We start from the raw sequence: 19,801 nt of genomic DNA, 5'->3' as shown, positions 1-19,801 counted from the left end.
ATCAAAACACCCATCATAATAATAATTATAGTACATGGGGCCAAATTACTCAATTCTGATTGGTCAATCAAGGATGGCTTTTTTCCTTAACACAGGGCTGTATTTCTGAAATGCTATTGGCTAGTTCGTTGCTTGGTTACGGTTACAAAAATTAGCAAATTTTGTCAACAAAATGGCCGACTCTGCTGACTCAGCAATGCCGCATTTCACTATGTTTGACGAAGAAATGATAAACCAATTGAAAGCTGCAAGCGAAAATGAAAATACCAAAAAAAGTACGAATTTTTGGCTTTCCGTGTTTAAGAAATGGGCTGCAGAAAGACAAATAAACGACTCTCTAGTGGCATATGAATGCTGTGAGTTAGACAAGGTGCTATCGCAGTTTTTTTTTTTTTGTCTCATGATGAACGATGCTTTAGAAACTGATTCAAACGTGCAAGATAGTCTCGCGCCCTGATTGGTTCAGAAAACGTGAATGACAAATGTTGTGAACTTGAATGGCTTCCGATGTATAAAATTGGCCCTGTATATTCATCATTCATTCATTCATTATCTCTAGCCGCTTTATCCTTCTACAGGGTCGCAGGCAAGCTGGAGCCTATCCCAGCTGACTACGGGCGAAAGGCGGGGTACACCCTGGACAAGTCGCCAGGTCATCACAGGGCTGACACATAGACACAGACAACCATTCACACTCACATTCACACCTACGGTCAATTTAGAGTCACCAGTTAACCTAACCTGCATGTCTTTGGACTGTGGGGGAAACCGGAGCACCCGGAGGAAACCCATGCGGACACGGGGAGAACATGCAAACTCCACACAGAAAGGCCCTCGCCGGCCACGGGGCTCGAACCCGGACCTTCTTGCTGTGAGGCGACAGCGCTAACCACTACACCACCGTGCCGCCCGCCCTGTATATTATAAACAAGTAATCGTATGGTTCCTCGTAAAATTAAGGATCAATTTCACTCGTGATTTCCAAGTTTTGAAATCAATTGTGAAATAATCCTTAATTTTACTCGGGCCCCAGATGATTACCTATATATTTTTTTATTATTATTATTATTTTCAATTTATATAGTGTTTTTCTCGCGGCACGGTGGTGTAGTGGTTAGCGCTGTCGCCTCACAGCAAGAAGGTCCTGGGTTCGAGCCCCGTGGCCGGCGAGGGCCTTTCTGTGTGGAGTTTGCATGTTCTCCCCGTGTCCGCGTGGGTTTCTTCCGGGTGCTCCGGTTTCCCCCACAGTCCAAAGACATGCAGGTTAGGTTAACTGGTGACTCTAAATTGAGCGTAGGTGTGAATGTGAGTGTGAATGGTTGTCTGTGTCTATGTGTCAGCCCTGTGATGACCTGGCGACTTGTCCAGGGTGTACCCCGCCTTTCGCCCGTAGTCAGCTGGGATAGGCTCCAGCTCGCCTGCGACCCTGTAGAACAGGATAAAGCGGCTACAGATAATGAGATGAGATGAGAGTGCCTTTCTCAAAACCCAAGGTCGCTTTACAATTATGACGACCAAAACATCAAAGAGAACTGAAATGTGACGAAGTGGGATTGGACCAACCTCCATGACAAACTGTTTACAACAGGAAAATCAACGAAGGACGAAATTTTGTTCCCTGAGTGAAGATCAACCCAAAACGTCGATCAGAACTGAAATCGCATGATAAATGACGGAGGAGATACAATTCTAGTCAGAAGTCCTAAGATATGTTAAGTTGACCTAATTACTAATTTGTTAGCAAAAAGTTGACAATTCAATGACCGAGTTTTGTGCAGAAGGTCGAGTTCTTTCAAATAAAACAATCGGAACAGAACTTCATTGAGAACTGAGGGAGGAGATAGGATTGAACTGAAAATAAAAGGTTATAAGCAAGTTGTTTACAACAGGAAAATCAACAAGCAAACGACCAAGTTTTGTTCCTCAAGGGAAGATCGACCCAAAACATCGATCAGAACTGGAATCGGATGAGAAATGAGAGGAGATACAATTCTAATGAGAGGCCTGGAAAATTCCTTCATTTGGCCTAATTACAAACTCCTTAGCAAAAAAAAAAAAAACCTGATGAAACAATGACCAAGTTTGTGCAGAGTGAGCGTTTTGTTTGAAAGAAATCGGAACAGAAATCCATGGAGAACTGACGGAGGAGATACGATTTAACTGAATTGTAGACGACGGACGCCATGGCAACAACTCATCGGTCTTAAAGCGATACCACCTTTCAGACGTTTCAAGTGTAGGTCATAAAAAGAATTTTCCCCAACACCCAATTATTTTTGTTTCGTGACCAAAAGCTACCGAATTCAAATCACAGGCTTCCAATGTTATTAGTTTTTAAAAAAAAAAACAGAACAATTAATGAATTTATCGCCACGTGGCCCAAAATTCTCTCTTTTTTTTTTTTTTTTTCCCTGCTTCACCATGACCCAATTCAAGATGCATCACGTGGTGGGCTTTCCCCGTTCGTGCAAGGCATTGTGGGATACTAATTTGAAACAGGAGAAAAATGGAGGACACGAGTGTGCGAATGAAACGTGAAAGAGCGACTACAGTAACAGAAAGAAAGCGAGAAGAAAAGACGTTATGTTATATATGAAGGAAAGGAAACGCAGGACCAAACTAATAAATATGGGCGCTCAGCAAGCACCTCGGTGTGATCAGCTGTTCGTTTAGCGACAGAATGATGGAACTGTCAGTGCACGCTCAAAGGGAAACCTGTAGATGGCAGTAATGCAACACTGTAGATGCCAGCTGCCGTAAAACCCAAAAGAAGAAGGTAAATCTGCGCATGCGCACATGGACTTCCTCTGTCTGCTTGACTGCGCGAAGCGAGCGATTTCATGCACATTATTTGCTTTAATCTGCTTAAATTAAATAACTTCCCAGCCACAGAATGGCCTGATATTTTAAAATATTACAGAAATAAACATGTATCACAATCACCACATTTCAGACAGGACTAAATTTCACCGATTTATATGAAATCGAAACGCCATCTACTTTTAAGGCCAGATGAGCTAACTGCTACAAATAATCAAAAGCAGGTTCTGGATTTCATGATATGATGAGGATGATGGCATTATGACTCTCCTTAAAGCAAATGATATAATCCATATCTCTCCTTCATTATGTACTCTACTGAGGGCAGAACAGAATGCTGTAGTGTACTGCATGTCGTATTTAACCTTTGGAATTCATCCACAGAGGAAAGAAACGTCACATAAGAATAGCGACAGCAAATGTAAATTTCAGTTTTTTTCTACATTTTTAAAATCATATAGTTTTTAAATGTAACAGGCTCATGACCACCTGACACTTCGCACAAAAGTGTGGACGGACAGGATCATCTCATTTAAAACCAGATTACAGATGTACTTCCTTTCAGTACCTTTATTTTTATTTATTTATTTATCTTTTATCTGAAAAGTGCTCTCTTATGGAATATGCTGCTCATATGGAAGTTTTTTTTTTTTTTTTCCCGTAACATTTAATTTTGTGCTGGGTAAGAAAAAAAAACCCAAACGTCTAGAACTCTAAAATGTTTTTGTACTGATTCAATAATGTAAAAATCATAAAATAGAAATCTGTAACAGTTTGTTTGGTCCAACATTCAGGCACAACTGGTGTGAAACGGAGTTCACAGGCACCACAGTCTTTCTCTATACATGATGAGAATGTTTTGCCTGAGAAGCTGAAGGAGAAGCCCAGTACAAGGTGGGTTCATCATTTTATACCTTTTGATGAATTATACAGAACATTATTTTCATGATATGTTTTGTAATTGAAATGAAGTTAATTTTTCTTTGGCAGTATTTTGTGTGTTGTAATCTGTCTGTTTGTGGTGTTGAACAGTTTTGGGTGTCTTTAATTTACTTCTAAAAACTTTCTATGTAATGATATTGCTTATTCTTCTTCTTCTTATTATTATTATTATTATTATTTTTTTAATAGATCATCCTCTGTGAGTCACAAATCTTTGAAGCTGCCCACCTCCATTTTGAAATCCAGACAGCCTGCATCAGTGTGTCCCAGTGATAAAGTAATTATTATTATTATTATTATTATTATTATTATTTTTATTTATTTATTTATTTTTAAGTTTAAATATAGTGGTGCTTGAAAGTTATTCAAACCCTTTATGCAGAAATTTGGAAACTTCTAAACATTACCAAAAGCATAATCAGGTTTTCATACAGGTCTAAAAAGTACAAAAGTGGAACAAAATTAAACAAATGACAAAAAAAATATTATACTCTGCTGTTTATTTATTTAAGAAAAGATCCAGTATTACATATCAGTGAGTGGCAAATATGTGAACCTCTCGCAATTAATTTGAAGCTGAAATTAGTCGTGTTTTCGATCAGTGGGATGACAATCAGGTGTGAGTTATTTAAAGAAGAGGGATCTATCAAGCCCTGTGTCTGAAATCATTCACTACTCACTATATAGTGGACTATACAGTGAGTTTGCCATTTTGGAGTGCTGTCCGAATGTGCAGTGAGAATTATTACACCCTATATAGTGGACTCGTAGTATCCCACAATGCACCGTGAAAAGTAGTGTACAACCGATGGGCACTAACCAAGCAATATCCCATCATGCATCGCAGTCGTGCTGAAAGGAAAAGTGTCGGGGTGAACGGACTGAGGATGAAACACATTATAAACGGGCGTTTGAGTGCAATTAAAAATAGTACAGTGATGCTTGGAAGTTTGTGAGCCCTTTAGAATTTTCTATATTTCTGCATAAATATGATCTAAAACAACAGATTGTCACACAAGTCCTAAAAGTAGATAAAGAGAACCCAGTTAAACAAATGAGACAAAAATATTATACTTGGTCATTTATTTATTGAGGAAAATGATCCAATATTACATATCTGTGAGTGGCAAAAGTATGTGAACCTCTAGGATTAGCAGTTAATTTGAAGGTGAAATTAGAGTCAGATGTTTTCAATCAATGGGATGACAATCAGGTGTGAGTGGGCACCCTGTTTTATTTAAAGAACAGGGATCTATCAAAGTCTGATCTTCACAACACATGTTTGTGGAAGTGTATCATGGCACGAACAAAGGAGATTTCTGAGGACCTCAGAAAAAGCGTCGTTGATGCTCATCAGGCTGGAAAAGGTTACAAAACCATCTCTAAAGAGTTTGGACTCCACCAATCCACAGTCAGACAGATTGTGTACAAATGCAGGAAATTCAAGACCATTGTTACCCTCCCCAGGAGTGGTCGACCAACAAAGATCACTCCAAGAGCAAGGCATGTAACAGTCGGCGAGTCACAAAGGACCCCAGGGTAACTTCTAAGCAACTGAAGGCCTCTCTCACATTGGCTAATGTTCATGAGTCCACCATCAGGAGAACACTGAACAACAATGGTGTGCATGACAGGGTTGCAAGGAGAAAGCCACTGCTCTCCAAAAAGAACATTTGCTGCTCGTCTGCAGTTTGCTAAAGATCACGTGGACAAGCCAGAAGGCTATCGGAAAAATGTTTTGTGGATGGATGAAACCAAAATAGAACTTTTTGGTTTAAATGAGAAGCGTTATGTTTGGAGAAAGGAAAACACTGCATTCCAGCATAAGAACCTTATCCCATCTGTGAGACATGGTGGTGGTAGTATCATGGTTTGGGCCTGTTTTGCTGCATCTGGGCCAGGACGGCTTGCCATCATTGATGGAAAAATGGCATTCTTCCAGCAAATTCTAAATGAAAATGTCAGGGTATTTGTCTGTGTAGTCAAGTTTATTTTTATAGCGCTTTTTCCAATAGACATTGTTGCAAAGCAGCTTTACAGAATTTTCGTGACTTTAAACATGAGTTAATTTGATCCCTAATCTATCCCCAATGAGTAAGCCTGTGGCAAGGAAAAACTCCCTCGGATGATATGAGGATGAAACCTTGAGAGGAGCCAGACTCCAAAGGGAACCCATCCTCATTTGGGTGATGGAGTGTGATTTTTTTTTTTTTTTTTTTTTTTTTTTATAACATTTTAACAGTTTTAACATAGTCTGTTTTGTTGAAGTTATAAACTGTTCATGACAACTGCAGTCCTAAAGTTAGCAAGTCAACTGTAGTCCATCAGCCATAAAAGCATTACTGTAAGAGTCCAGAGCGTCTTCCATGTGTGACTTTCGACTGTGAACTGAATCTCGAGAGAGTGGATCGTGTAGCAAGAAAATGAGCCTAAGCACGCAAGTCGTTCTAGCAAAGAATGGTTAAAGGGGAATAAAATTAACTGTTTTGGAATGGCCAAATCAAAGTCCTGACTTTATTCCGATAGAAATATCATGGAAGGACCTGATCCGAGCAGTTCAGGTGACGAAACCCACCAAAATCCCAGAGTTGAAGTTGTTCTGTCTGGCGGAATGGGCTACAGGACTGATCAACAGTTACCGGGACGGTTTAGTTGCAGTTATTGCCACACAAGGGGGTCACACCAGATACTAAAAGCAAAGGTTCACGTACTTTTGCTACTGATGGATATGTAATATTGGATCATTTTCCTCAAAAAAAAAAAAAAAGACCAAATATAATTTTTTCCTTGTTTGGGTTCTTTTTTATCTACTTGTGTGAAACACTGATGCTTTAGATCATATTTATGCAGAAATGTAGAAAATTCTAAAGGATTCACAAACTTTCAAGCACCACTTTATCTCAACATTTGGCCATTTTGTGTGTGGGTTTTTTCTTTTTTTTTTTTTTTTCTTGTAAGGGTTCTTATTTTAGGTTTCATTTGTCTCTTTTTGCTGTATAGTGATTTTAGTTTTTAAACCCCCCCCCCCCCCCCCCCCCCTTTTTAGGATTCCTCCCTTTCACGCTCCGAGGAAGCCATCATCAATGCCCACTGGAATAAGACTCTCTGCCGGAGCCCAGATGACACTTGTGATTTTGTCCGTGCTGCTCAGCTGGCATCCACACCATTCAGCGGTCCAGGGAGGCAAAACCCCTCCGAAGGCGGCCAGATGGAAGAACATGAAACTCTCAACAAAACTGGTTCTATTATCTTCAAAGAGCCAAACCCTGAGGCCAGAGTGGAGACAAAGAAGCTAAGGTATGTCTTCGATTCACCATATTGTTGTTTATAAATCTCATCTCATTATCTCTAGCCGCTTTATCCTGTTCTACAGGGTCGCAGGCAAGCTGGAGCCTATCCCAGCTGACTACGGGCGAAAGGCGGGGTACACCCTGGACAAGTCGCCAGGTCATCACAGGGCTGACACATAGACACAGACAACCATTCACACTCACATTCACACCTACGCTCAATTTAGAGTCACCAGTTAACCTAACCTGCATGTCTTTGGACTGTGGGGGAAACCGGAGCACCCGGAGGAAACCCACGCGGACACGGGGAGAACATGCAAACTCCACACAGAAAGGCCCTCGCCGGCCACGGGGCTCGAACCCGGACCTTCTTGCTGTGAGGCGACAGCGCTAACCACTACACCACCGTGCCGCCTAAATCTGAACTGATTTTGTAAACATACTTTAGGGAAAGCAGCATTGAGTAAACGCAACACTTCTCCATATGTTAATGGTATCACTTTTTATTTATTTAATATAAATGCCCAAACAACATAAAATACTCTCAGCATTTAAAGCTAGACTGCTTTTCAGATTTTAAGTGTCGGTCATAAAAAGAATTTTCCCTGACACTCAATTATTTTTGTTTAGTGCTACTGAATTCGAATCACAGGTTTCCAATTTTATTACGACTTTTTTTTTTTTACAAACAGAACAATTCATGAATTTATCTCCACATGACCCTAAATTATCTGCTATTTTTTTCCTGCTTCACCATGACCCAATACAAGATACTACGCCATGCATCATGTGGTGGGCTTTCCCCGGTCACGCAAGGCATTGTGGGATCCAAATTTGAAACAGGAGAGAAAAATGGAGGACGTGAGTGTGCGAATGAAATGTGAAAGACCGACTACAGTAACGGAAAGAAAGCGAGAAGAAAAGACGTTATGTTCTATACAAAGTAAAGGAAACGCAGGACCAAACTAATAAATATGGGCGCTCAGCGAGCACCTCGGTGTGATCAGCTGTTCGTTTAGTGACAGAATGATGGAACTGTCAGTGCACGCTCGAAGGGAAACCTGTAGATGGCAGTAATGCAACACTGTGGATGCCAGCTGCTGTAAAACCCAAAAGAAGAAGGTAAACCTGCGCATGCGCACACGGACTTCCTCTGTCTGCTTGACTGCACAAAGCGAGCGATTTCATGCGCATTATTTGCTTTAATCTCCTCAAATTAAATAACTTCGCAGCCACAGAATGGCCTGATATTTTGTGAGATATTGCAGAAATAAACATCACAATGACCTCATTTCAGACAGAACTAAATTTCACCGATTTTTATGAAAGCGAAAGGCCGTCTCGCTTTAATCAGACGATGTACTTGGCGTCTGAGATTTACTTTTGTTTTGCGTTGGAGTTTTGAGGCTCATGCGGATAAGAAATAATGGAATTTTCCAGCCTGAATTATCGGTCACTTCGAGACACAATTTGATAAATACTTCTGCATAAACAAATCAGGAATTAACTTTTGCCTTCAAGCTTTGGGGACCTGAAAGTGATGTTTCCAACGTCAGACACTTGTTTGCATAATGTCTTGCCCAACTATGTGGAAGAACATTTGCGGTCAGAAGTTCAAATACACTCACAGACCTGGATGTCATGGCAGTATTGGGCTTTCAGTTTCATTTCTTTGAAATGTTCCTTTTCTGTGGCAGAATGATTATACTTGTAGGGTCAAAAATATCCATATGGCACACCTAATATTTCGTTAAATGTTCCTTAGCAAGTTTCACCTTGAACAGATGCTTTTGGTAGCCATCAACAAGCTTCTGGCAGAGTTCTGGTTGGATATTTGACCACTCTTCTTGGCAAAGTTGGTGGAGTTCAATTAAAATATGTTGGTTTCCTGACAGACCCAATTTTTAAGCACGGTCCACGTATTGTTGACCGTGTTGAGGTCTGGACTTGTTTTAAGCTTCTTGTTAGCCTGCTTTATCCTCCACAACCATGTGTTTTTGGGGTCATTGTCCTGTTAAAACACCCAGTTGTGTCCAAGTTCCTGATGGTTTGAGGTCATGCTGAAGAATTCTAATGTGGTCGTCTTTCATTATTCCATCCACACTGTGCAGTGCACCAGTTTCACTGGCAGCAGAACAGAGCATGATCCTACCACCACCATGCTTCAGTTTGTACAGTGTTTCTCTGTACCTCTGTTCATTGTGGGCAAATAAATTGGTCTTTTGTCTATTCTAACCATAAAACGTTCTTCCAGAAGGCTTTTTCTTTGTCCATGTGAAGGTGTTGATTTTGGAGCAGGGGCTTCTTGGACTGCAGCCTCTCGGTCCATGGCAGTGTAAAACTAGCTTGACTGGAGACGGTAACACTGGTGTTCGACCAGCTTCCAATTCATGGTAGGCCTTTGCCTTGGTACTTCCTGGGTTGCTCCTGACCATCCAAACCAATTTCCTCTTGGCTGAGGGTGACCGTTTGGGTCTATTTCCAGATATTGGCAAAGTGTCTGCACCTCCCAGTGTACTGTACAGTTGTTTGAACTGATCTTGGAATCTCCATTTGTTTATAAATGGCTCCAAGTGATAATTCTGAGTTGAATACATCAATGATAACTTTTTTTTTTTTCTTCCTTAGATCTACACCAAGCTTCCTGGACTTTCCAATTTTATTGGCTGTTGGTCAGTCCAGTGAGTGCTGTCAAACACTTCATGTTGGCACAAAGAAGCTACTAGCCTGTACACTCCTGGGCATAAAGTGGACTAAACCCCAGTTAACAAACATTGGGTTTGGCCCTTTTTTATTGCCCAGGAGTATACTGTAGTCAATCATGATCACTAACAGGAAATTAAGAGGCCTGGGCCTTGGAAAGTTAAGATATATATTTAGGAAATTTCAGCACTGAATTAATAGTGTGTGTGTGTGTGTGTGTGTGATTTTGACGTTTTAATTTCAGAAAATCAAAAATTGTGCACCAAATTCTTGTCTCATTCTCATATTATCTGTAGCCACTTTATCCTGTTCTACAGGGTCGCAGGTAGCCTGGGAAATCCCATGCTGCTTTGCACAATCGTTCTGATCTGAAAAGACAGCATGGAAACTATGGTCTAAAGGCTCGCCTGAGTTAAGGAGCCAATCAGAGAGTGGGGAGGGGTGGAAAGACGGTGACATGTACTACTCAACAAACGGAAGCTTGTAGTTTATTTGGGACTGTTTACGGATCACATTTAACATGGCGGCGAGCAATACGAACCAAACTTTCGATCAAGCTTTAGACACTGTTCTGAATAGTTTAGAGCGAAAGTTTGTTTTAAAAAAAGAACAGCGTTTGGCGTTTCAGTCTTTCTTCGCTTCTTCGTCGCTCTAACTACGTCACCGGGTACAACTGCCATGATTGGCCATGGGCTACGTATACGCCAAATGATAGACATTCGCAACGTCCAATAAACGGCCGCTGACAATCGTAAACCACACCTCCCCTACGAGAAATTCAATAGGCGGATTCCAGACCATATTTCACTTGTGATATGGTCTGGTGTTAACCAGACTAGGTCGCAGGCAAGCTGGAGCCTATCCCAGCTGACTACGGGCGAAAGGCGGGGTACACCCTGGACAAGTCGCCAGGTCATCACAGGGCTGACACATAGACACAGACAACCATTCACACTCACATTCACACCTACGCTCAATTTAGAGTCACCAGTTAACCTAACCTGCATGTCTTTGGACTGTGGGGGAAACCGGAGCACCCGGAGGAAACCCACGCGGACACGGGGAGAACATGCAAACTCCACACAGAAAGGCCCTCGCCGGCCACGGGGCTCGAACCCGGACCTTCTTGCTGTGAGGTGACAGCGCTAACCACTACACCACCGTGCCGCCCCCAAATTCTTGTTTTTCTATTAAATATATTGTATGGTCATTCTGCCACAGAAAAAGAAAAGTTCAATATAATCATTGAAAGCCCAATACTGCCATGACCTTCATGTCTCTGTATGTAAATTCTAACTGCAAATGTATATTGTGTTTTGTTTCTATAAATATTTAGGGTAAGTCACTGTACTTGCGATTGCCTTGCATGGTTCAGGGAAGGTGATTTAGTCAAGCTGTAAGCTTTCCTTATGCTAACAATGCCTTGCAATTATAGTTTAAATCTAAAAAAAAAAGCAAACTTCACCAGATATGTACCTTCTGATCTGAAAAATTGTGTTCATTTGTTGTTTTTAGTAGTAGACGGCCTTTCGAGTTCATAAAATTGGTGAAATTTAGTTCCGAAATTTGGTCATTGTGATGCATTTTTATTTCTGTAATATTTAAAAAAAAAAAAAGCCGTTCTGTGGCTGGGAAGTTATTTAATTTGAGCGGATTAAAGCAAATAATGTGCATGAAATCGCTCATTCGCAGGTTTACCACCTTCTTTTGGGTTTTACGGCAGCTGGCATCCACAGTGTCGCATTACTGCCATCTACAGGTTTACCTTTGAGCATGCACTGACAGTTCCATCATTATTTATTAGTTTGGTCCTGAGTTTCCTTTCCTTCGTATATAACATAACGTCTTTTCTTCTCGCTTTCTTTCCGTTACTGTAGTCGCTCTTTCACGTTTCATTCACACACTCACGTCCTCCATTTTTTTCTCCTGTTTCAAATTTGTATCCCACAATGCCTTGCGCGAACGGGGAAAGCCCACCATGTGATGCATGACGTAGTATCTTGAATTGGGTCATGGTGAAGCAGGAAAAAGTAGCGGAGAATTTAGGGCCACGTGGCTCTAACTTTTTTTTTTAAACTAATAAAATTGGAAGTCTGTGATTTCGAATTGAGTAGCTTTCAGTCCACTAAACAAAAATAATGGGGGGGAGGGGATTCTTTTTATGACCTACACTTGAAAAATCTGAAATGCAGTCTACCTTTAACGAAGCTTAGGCCCACTTTACACGGGGATGGTCTGAAACAAAAACGCAAAAGTCTGTTTTCGTTCTCACTTTTTTCCGCGTCTACGCGACCGTTTTCAAGGAGGAAATCTGCGTCTATACGGTGACGCATAAATGTGTGGAATTCAATTGGATGTGCATGCCAGGCAGCTAGGTGGTGCAGTGAAAGACCTCCGCTATGTCTGCACGCATGCGCAACGTCTTCCGTCTTGTCTGATCTGCACATCTGCGCCGCGAAAACTTTGACTACTCTGGCTATGGTAAGTAAGAAAGTAAGTAAAAAAGTAAGAGCATACTATACCTGCCTCTGTTCATTAACGGTATGTGTGCAGATTCGGGATAGGTGTTCGAAGGACTCCTGGACGTTTATTAAAGCTGCCAGAGCAGCTTGAAGGTCCGTTGGATCGATGTAATCAGACATGCTCTTACTTTCTTACTTCCCGGGCTGGCATGTACAGTATATGACATGTATGATGTAAACGCGTACCCGACGTGAGCAGATCCGAGCAGAGTTTCGCGTATTGGGTAGTTTAGACGGATATGCAACGGGGCTGTTTTTAACTTATCCACTCTGGAAGACGTTTTCAATTTTTTCCGTTTTTCAGCCTCGGAAACGCCGTCCCCGTGTAGACAAAAGGCACTTCCGATAAAATATTTAGTCGTTTTTACCTGACAGTGTCCTCGTGTAAACGGGCCCTTAAATCAGTTTTCCATTGACGGTGTTTGAACTTAAGCATGCAGATATTCAGCTGAGTTTTATGAGTTAATTGAATTTGCTTCTTCAAACAATATTTTTCATACACAGCCCGATCCAGGAGATCAGTCACGAGTGGGGTTATACCTCCTCAGCTTCCACCTATCCTCTGGAGCCAGAATCACAAGGAAGGGCCGCAGTTCACTCAGGAATTACAGAGGTCCTTCAGCCTCCCTCAGGAAAAACAGCGTCTGCTCCTTCCATCGGTGAGCCAGTCCTCTGGGAAAGGGTGTAACGGTTTGTTTTTAACTGCAACCAAAATCCATAGTTGTACAGATTCTGGATCATTCCAAGTGCAGGTGAATCAGTCCACATTTAGTAGCCTCTAGTTTTTGTTTATTATGTTACTCATTTTAAAATGGTAGCATTTGTCATTCCAGAAGTGTCTACGGTTAAGCAATATGGGAGATGCCTGAACGCTACGCTTTCTCAGCTAAAGGCACCTTCAGATCAACTGTGAATAAAATCCAACCAGCCAAAAGGCCAATTCATTTGAAGTTGACAGAACACAGGACATTAAGTTACCCGGGTTTTTTTTGTGTGTGTGGGGTAGCAAATGTCCATTGACTTTCACCCTCTTGTTTTTCATTTGCGTCGCATTTAAAGCCTTGGTCACAACCAGCTGTACGTGCTCCTACGTCCGGTCTACGTGCAAAAAAACGCAAGAAACGCACAGAGGACGTGCGTGTGACGTGCTGATTTTCGAGCCGCAGACCGGCTGCAGAGGTTCTTTGTCATGTCGAACAAACTCTACGGGTGCTTACGGTTTTTTCAGGTTGCAAGACAAACTTACGGCCAACGTGCGTCTTTCTCTGTGAACAAAAAAAACGCAGCGATTTGGGAAACGCCAAAAAATCATACGTCCGGTTGTGACCTAGGCTTAAAGGAGAACTGAAGGCATTTTTTTTTTTTTTATAAATCAAAATTCTATTTCTCTCCTTTTATTAAATATCGGAATGCATTTTTGATCGCTATTTTGTCGCTGCTATAGCGAGTTCTGAGTGTTTGAAATATGCTCTGTAATATATCAGTCCGTATGTCAAAGCGATGGCCGTAAACGAGATTCGTCGAGACCTGTGCGAGACATCGTAGGACGGAAGTAAAACGTGCAGCGGAAATCAAAGCGACCGACATCTGCCAACGTTGTCAAAAGACGTGCGCGACCTCTTTCGTATGCTGACGTAATCAAGCTGGAAGTTGTTTGTTTTGATAGCAATCAGGAAAGTTTTTGAAAAAAGTAGGCAGTAATCGTCATTTAAACTCGTTTTTGTGCAATATTTCATTTCGGAAACAGTTTTCAAAATGGCGGCACTGACACCTGGCTGACGCTTCACGTTTCAAAGTCTCGCACAAGTCTCGTGAAGATCGCGCGGATAAGCGACGCCTGCCGTGGACCAAATGAAAATTCAACACAGCTAAAAACCGAACCGGCCGATAAGTATAATATTTAATTGCAATTAGTTGCCAATACGAGTCACGATATAAGGTTACTAAAACCCAAAACGTAATTGAATAACACGTTAATTAAGAAATAAAACGAGTTTAAAAATGACTTCAGTTCTCCTTTAACTTTTTTTTTTTTTTTCTGGGGATTGTGGACTTGTTATTGCAGTATTACACCATCAGGTGGCACTTAACCCTTGACTTTTTTTTTTTTTAATATTTTATTTATTTATTTAAAGTCTATAGAGTTTTCTGAACAAAAAATGCTGCATACTGATCTGAAGTATGAACCAACAGCTACTCTTCATTCAGAAACCATGCACATAGGTCCAGTTATAAATTAACAATTATTTGCAGAAGGCAAAGTGAATATCTGTGAATAATAACCGAGAAGTCATTATGCACAGATGTTCACTGAGCCTGAGGCGGATAATTGTTTTCGTATAAATATGCAGGTTTTTGTTTTTTTTTTGTCACTTATTTCAATCTTCAAAAGCGGCATGCAAGTATAATGCACACAAACTTGTCACTTATCTATGCCGAGTCACACAAAATACTTTTGTTTTAAAATTGATAAAATAAATCACAATCCCACCTCACCTTTGAATGGTTTTAGATCAAACTTCATAGCAGCTTTAGTGCTTTTAGGAACAGCGTTTTCTTTCGTCATTTGTAATTCTTCCTCACTTATGGCCCTTTTCCACTACCCTTTTTCAGCTCACTTCAGCTCACTTCAGCCTGACACAGCTCGTGTTTCGACTACCAGAAAAAGCACGACTCAGCTCGCTTCAGCCCTGCTTAGCCCCTAAAACTCGCACCGTTTTGGAGTGGGGCTGAAGCAAGCCAAAGCGAGCCGAGTGAGGCTGGGGGCGTGAGCAGACACTCCCCTGTGCACTGATTGGTGAGGAGGAGTGTCCTCACATGCCCACACACGCCCCGCGAGCGCGCTGGGATCTGTAAACACCGCAAACCCGGAAGGAGAAGAATTACGAATTACGAGAATTTCTGAAGCCTTATGCGCCTCGCCTCATCTATACGCTCTTGCCAGTATCTGTTGGCGTTGTCGGTGACAACAAGCCACAGCACCAAGACCAGCAACACTAACGACTCCATGTCCTCCATGTTTATTGTTTACTATTCGGGTCGTGAGACTACCGCTTAAAAGATCACTGATGTCACTGTTTGCGCTGCTTAACGACATCACGTGACGTCCACCCACTTTCGCTAACTCCACCCAATGTGTCCACCCACTTCCAGCCAGCACGGTTCAGTGCGGTTGTAGTCGAAATGCAACTCCAACAGCCCCACTCAGCTCGACTCAGCACGGCACGGCTCAGCCCGACTCAGCCGCGTTTGTAGTGGAAAAGCGGCAATACAGTGACGAAGCGATCGGCTACCATTTTGCTGAGTTGCTCGAGGTGATTATTATTGAGAAATAGTCCAAAGTTCTCGATTAATCAGCGTGTGTGATTTTCTGTAATCACCTGCGTATTTATATTAATTCCTATACAAGGTATCTTTAAATCCAAAACTTACTAAACGGTTAAACTGCTTCATCACCATTTTTCACGAATTCTGACGAAGATGTTTAGTGTGTGTCCTGTAAACGTTTGTTTTTCCCCCAGACACTGAGACGGTGAATCCATGCAGCCTGGATGTCAGGAAACTCCTGCTGGATGGTGTAGACCTGAGTTCTATTGCTAACTTCAGCAGGAAGGTTGGACCTCTACCTGACCCTGATGACCTGCATCTTGGTATGTTATTAAATATAAATGGTCCTATACGTTTCTTTAATTAAATTTGTCTTCTGACTGAATATCATTTTTCATTCCAGATGGTGAAACCCTGTTCTTCCTCAAAAAGATGGGTGATCAGGGAATGTGCTTATATATTTCAAATGGTGGTCATGTGCTTGTTAAGGTATGCCTTGAGTGCATTGATGATATCTACATTTCCATTAACCTTCATGTACATAATACAGTTATTGCATTAATGTTTTTTGAATGATGTTGGTGCTGTCTAGTTCCCGTCAAATTTACATCTTTCTACACAAGGAAATTCATATGTAATATAAATTATTATAATCAGGGCTTGACATTAAAGCTAGACTGCCTTTCAGGTTTTTCAAGTGTAGGTCATAAAAAGAATCCCCCCCCCCCCCCCCCCCGACACCCAATTATTTTTGTTTAGTGATTGAAAGCTACTGAATTTGAATCACATACTTCCAATTTTATTAGTTTTTTTTAATAGAACAATTTAATGAATTTAAGGCCACATGGCCGTAAATTCGCCGCTATTTTTTCCTGCTTCACCATGACCCAATACAAGATACTACATCTTGCATCACGTGGTGGGCTTTCCCCGTTCACGCAAGGCATTGTGGGATACAAATTTAAAACGGGAGAGAAAAATGGAGGACGTGAGTGTGCGAATGAAACGTGAAAGAGCGACTACAGTAACAGGACGAAAGCGAGAAGAAAAGACGTTATGTTATATACGAAGGAAAGGAAACGGGACCAAGCTAATAAATAATGATGGAACTGTCAGTGCACGCTCAAAGGTAAACCTGTAGATGGCAGTAATGCAACACTGTAGATGCCAGCTGCTGTAAAACCCAAAAGAAGAAGAAGGAGGTAAACCTGCGCATGCGCACATGGACTTCCTCTGTCTGCTTGACTGCGTGAAGCGAGCGATTTCATGCACGTTATTTGCTTTAATCCCCTCAAATTAAATAACTTCCCAGCACAGAATGGCCTGGTTTTTAGATATTACAGAAATAAACATGCATCACAATGACCACATTTCAGAGGGAACTAAATTTCACCGATTTTATGAAATTAAAAAGCCGTCTACTTTTAATGTGAATCATCCAAAAGAAAAATACAATAAAAGTTCGAAGGAAATGAAGATTCATGACTTTTTTTTTTTTTTTCTCCCCCCCCCCCCGGTATTTAATCACCATTTCTCAGATTTTGATGAAATCAGAATCTAATAATCTATAATCCAATATTATGATGTGGTATGTTCTGATCCACTCAGTCCAGGGGTAGCCTCGGCTATTGCTTTGCCATGTTGGAATCTTCCTGTTCTCTGCATTTCTACTGGAAAGCATTTATTTGACTGCATACTCAAAATACGCTGTTGACAGAAGTTAGCTTTACATGCTAATTATGTACCTGGTTCAAGGCTTTTTCACTCTGCCTCTGCCTAAAAGTGAGTCCTTGTATGACTGTCCATGTGCGGAAGCACTTCATATTAGGGTTTAAACGAGTAGCCGAACCTACAGACACAGCATTTTAGAATAATACAATTCCTCATTCTTATTTCACAGAAGGCAGGAAAACGTCAGCAGGTGCTGCCAGAATCCTATAAATAAAGCGCCTACTGTTATCTACGCACGTTAGGCCATGTAATATGGTATAATTTGAAGGTTTTCATACCCCCCCCCCCATTGGTATACAGTGGTGCTTGAAAGTTTGTGAACCCTTTAGACTTTTCTATATTTCTGCATAAATATGACCTAAAACATCATCAGATTTTCACCCAAGTCCTAAAAGTAGATAAAGAGAACCCAGTTAAACAAATGAGACAAAAATATTATACTTGGTCACTTATTTATAAAGGAAAATGATCCAATATTACATATCTGTGAGTGGCAAAAGTATGTGAACCTTTGCTTTCAGTATCTGGTGTGACCCCCTTGTGCAGCAATAACTTCAACTAAACGTTTGCAGTAACTGTTGATCAGTCCTGCACACCGGCTTGGAGGAATTTTAGCCCGTTCCTCCATACAGAACAGCTTCAACTCTGGGATGTTGCTGGGCTTCCTCACATGAACTGCTCGCTTCAGGGGTTTCCACAACATTTCAATTGTATTAAGGTCAGGACTTTGACTTGGCCATTCCAAAACATTAACTTTATTCTTCTTTAACCATTCTTTGGTAGAATGACTTGTGTGCTTAGGGTCGTTGTCTTGCTGCATGACCCACCTTCTCTTGAGATTCAGTTCATGGACAGATGTCCTGACATTTTCCTTTAGAATTCACTGGTATAATTCAGAATTCATTGTTCCATCAATGATGGCAAGCCGTCCTGGCCCAGATGCAGCAAAACAGGCCCAAACCATGATACTACCACCACCATGTTTCACAGATGGGATAAGGTTCTTATGCTGGAATGCAGTGTTTTACTTTCTCCAAACATAACACTTCTCATTTAAACCAAAAAGTTCTATTTTGGTCTCATCCATCCACAAAACACTTTCCAATAGCCTTCTGGCTTGTCCACATGATCTTTAGCAAACTGCAGACGAGCAGCAATGTTCTTTTTGGAGAGCAGTGGCTTTCTCCTTGCAACCCTGTCATGCACACCATTGTTGTTCAGTGTTCTCCTGATGGTGGACTCATGAACATTAACATTAGCCAATGTGAGAGAGGCCTTCAGTTGCTTAGAAGTTACCCTGGGGTCCTTTATGACCTCGCCGACTATTACACGCCTTGCTCTTGGAGTGATCTTTGTTGGTCGCCCACTCCTGGGGAGGGTAACAATGGTCTTGAATTTCCTCCATTTGTACACAATCTGTCTGACTGTGGATTGGTGGAGTCCAAACTCTTTAGAGATGGTTTTGTAACCTTTTCCAGCCTGATGAGCATCAACAACGCTTTTTCTGAGGTCCTCAGAAATCTCCTTTGTTCGTGCCATGATACACTTCCACAAACATGTGTTGTGAAGATCAGACTTTGATAGATCCCTGTTCTTTAAATAAAACAGGGTGCCCACTCACACCTGATTGTCATCCCATTGATTGAAAACACCCGACTCTAATTTCACCTTCAAATTAACTGCTAATCCTAGAGGTTCACATACTTTTGCCACTCACAGATATGTAATATTGGATCATTTTCCTCAATAAATAAATGACCAAGTACAATATTTTTGTCTCATTTGTTTAACTGGGTTCTCTTTATCTACTTTTAGGACTTGTGTGAAAATCTGATGATGTTTTAGGTCATATTTAAGCAGAAATATAGAAAATTCTAAAGGGTTCACAAACTTTCAAGCACCACTGTACATGATGACTTCATCAGATCCTGTAAGCGTCGTAATGCCCCATTTCCGTTCACAGTGAAAACCGTATTTTCCATTTTTTATTATTATTATTAGCGGAGCACCATACCTAAGAAAAAATGGTAAACTCATTGAGTCGATTTATTTATTTTATTTTTTGTGGTTTGTACGTGTACCAACAGTCATACACACCGCCTCGTGGCCAGTGTTAGTAATTACCAGTCATACACACCGCCCAGTGGCCAGTGTTAGTAATTACCAGTCATACACACCGCCCAGTGGCCAGTGTTAGTAATTACCAGTCATACACACCGCCCAGTGGCCAGTGTTAGTAATTACCAGTCATACACACCGCCTAGTGGCCAGTGTTAGTAATTACCAGTCATACACACCGCCCAGTGGCCAGTGTTAGTAATTACCAGTCATACACACCGCCTCGTGGCCAGTGTTAGTAATTACCAGTCATACACACCGCCTAGTGGCCAGTGTTAGTAATTACCAGTCATACACACCGCCTCGTGGCCAGTGTTAGTAATTACCAGTCATACACACCGCCTAGTG

The 19,801-nt window shown here is 41.3% G+C and overlaps 1 protein-coding gene across 2 annotated transcripts in view; it reads left to right on the top strand.

Moving 5' to 3' along the window:
* The window catches only part of bub1ba (BUB1 mitotic checkpoint serine/threonine kinase Ba), a 52,958-nt gene that overhangs the window by 19,899 nt on the left and 13,258 nt on the right, over nt 1-19,801 (top strand). For both annotated transcript variants that reach the window (XM_060917932.1, XM_060917931.1), the window contains exons 6-11: nt 3,615-3,714; nt 3,952-4,039; nt 6,809-7,059; nt 12,782-12,936; nt 15,799-15,927; nt 16,008-16,093. In XM_060917932.1, coding sequence (XP_060773915.1) covers nt 3,615-3,714; nt 3,952-4,039; nt 6,809-7,059; nt 12,782-12,936; nt 15,799-15,927; nt 16,008-16,093 — 809 coding nt within the window. The remainder of the gene's footprint in view (nt 1-3,614; nt 3,715-3,951; nt 4,040-6,808; nt 7,060-12,781; nt 12,937-15,798; nt 15,928-16,007; nt 16,094-19,801) is intronic.

This window comes from Neoarius graeffei, chromosome 3, assembly GCF_027579695.1.
Source record: "Neoarius graeffei isolate fNeoGra1 chromosome 3, fNeoGra1.pri, whole genome shotgun sequence".
In the NCBI taxonomy this organism is placed as follows: Eukaryota; Metazoa; Chordata; class Actinopteri; order Siluriformes; family Ariidae; genus Neoarius; species Neoarius graeffei.
This window is presented reverse-complemented; position numbering and strand designations above follow the sequence as displayed.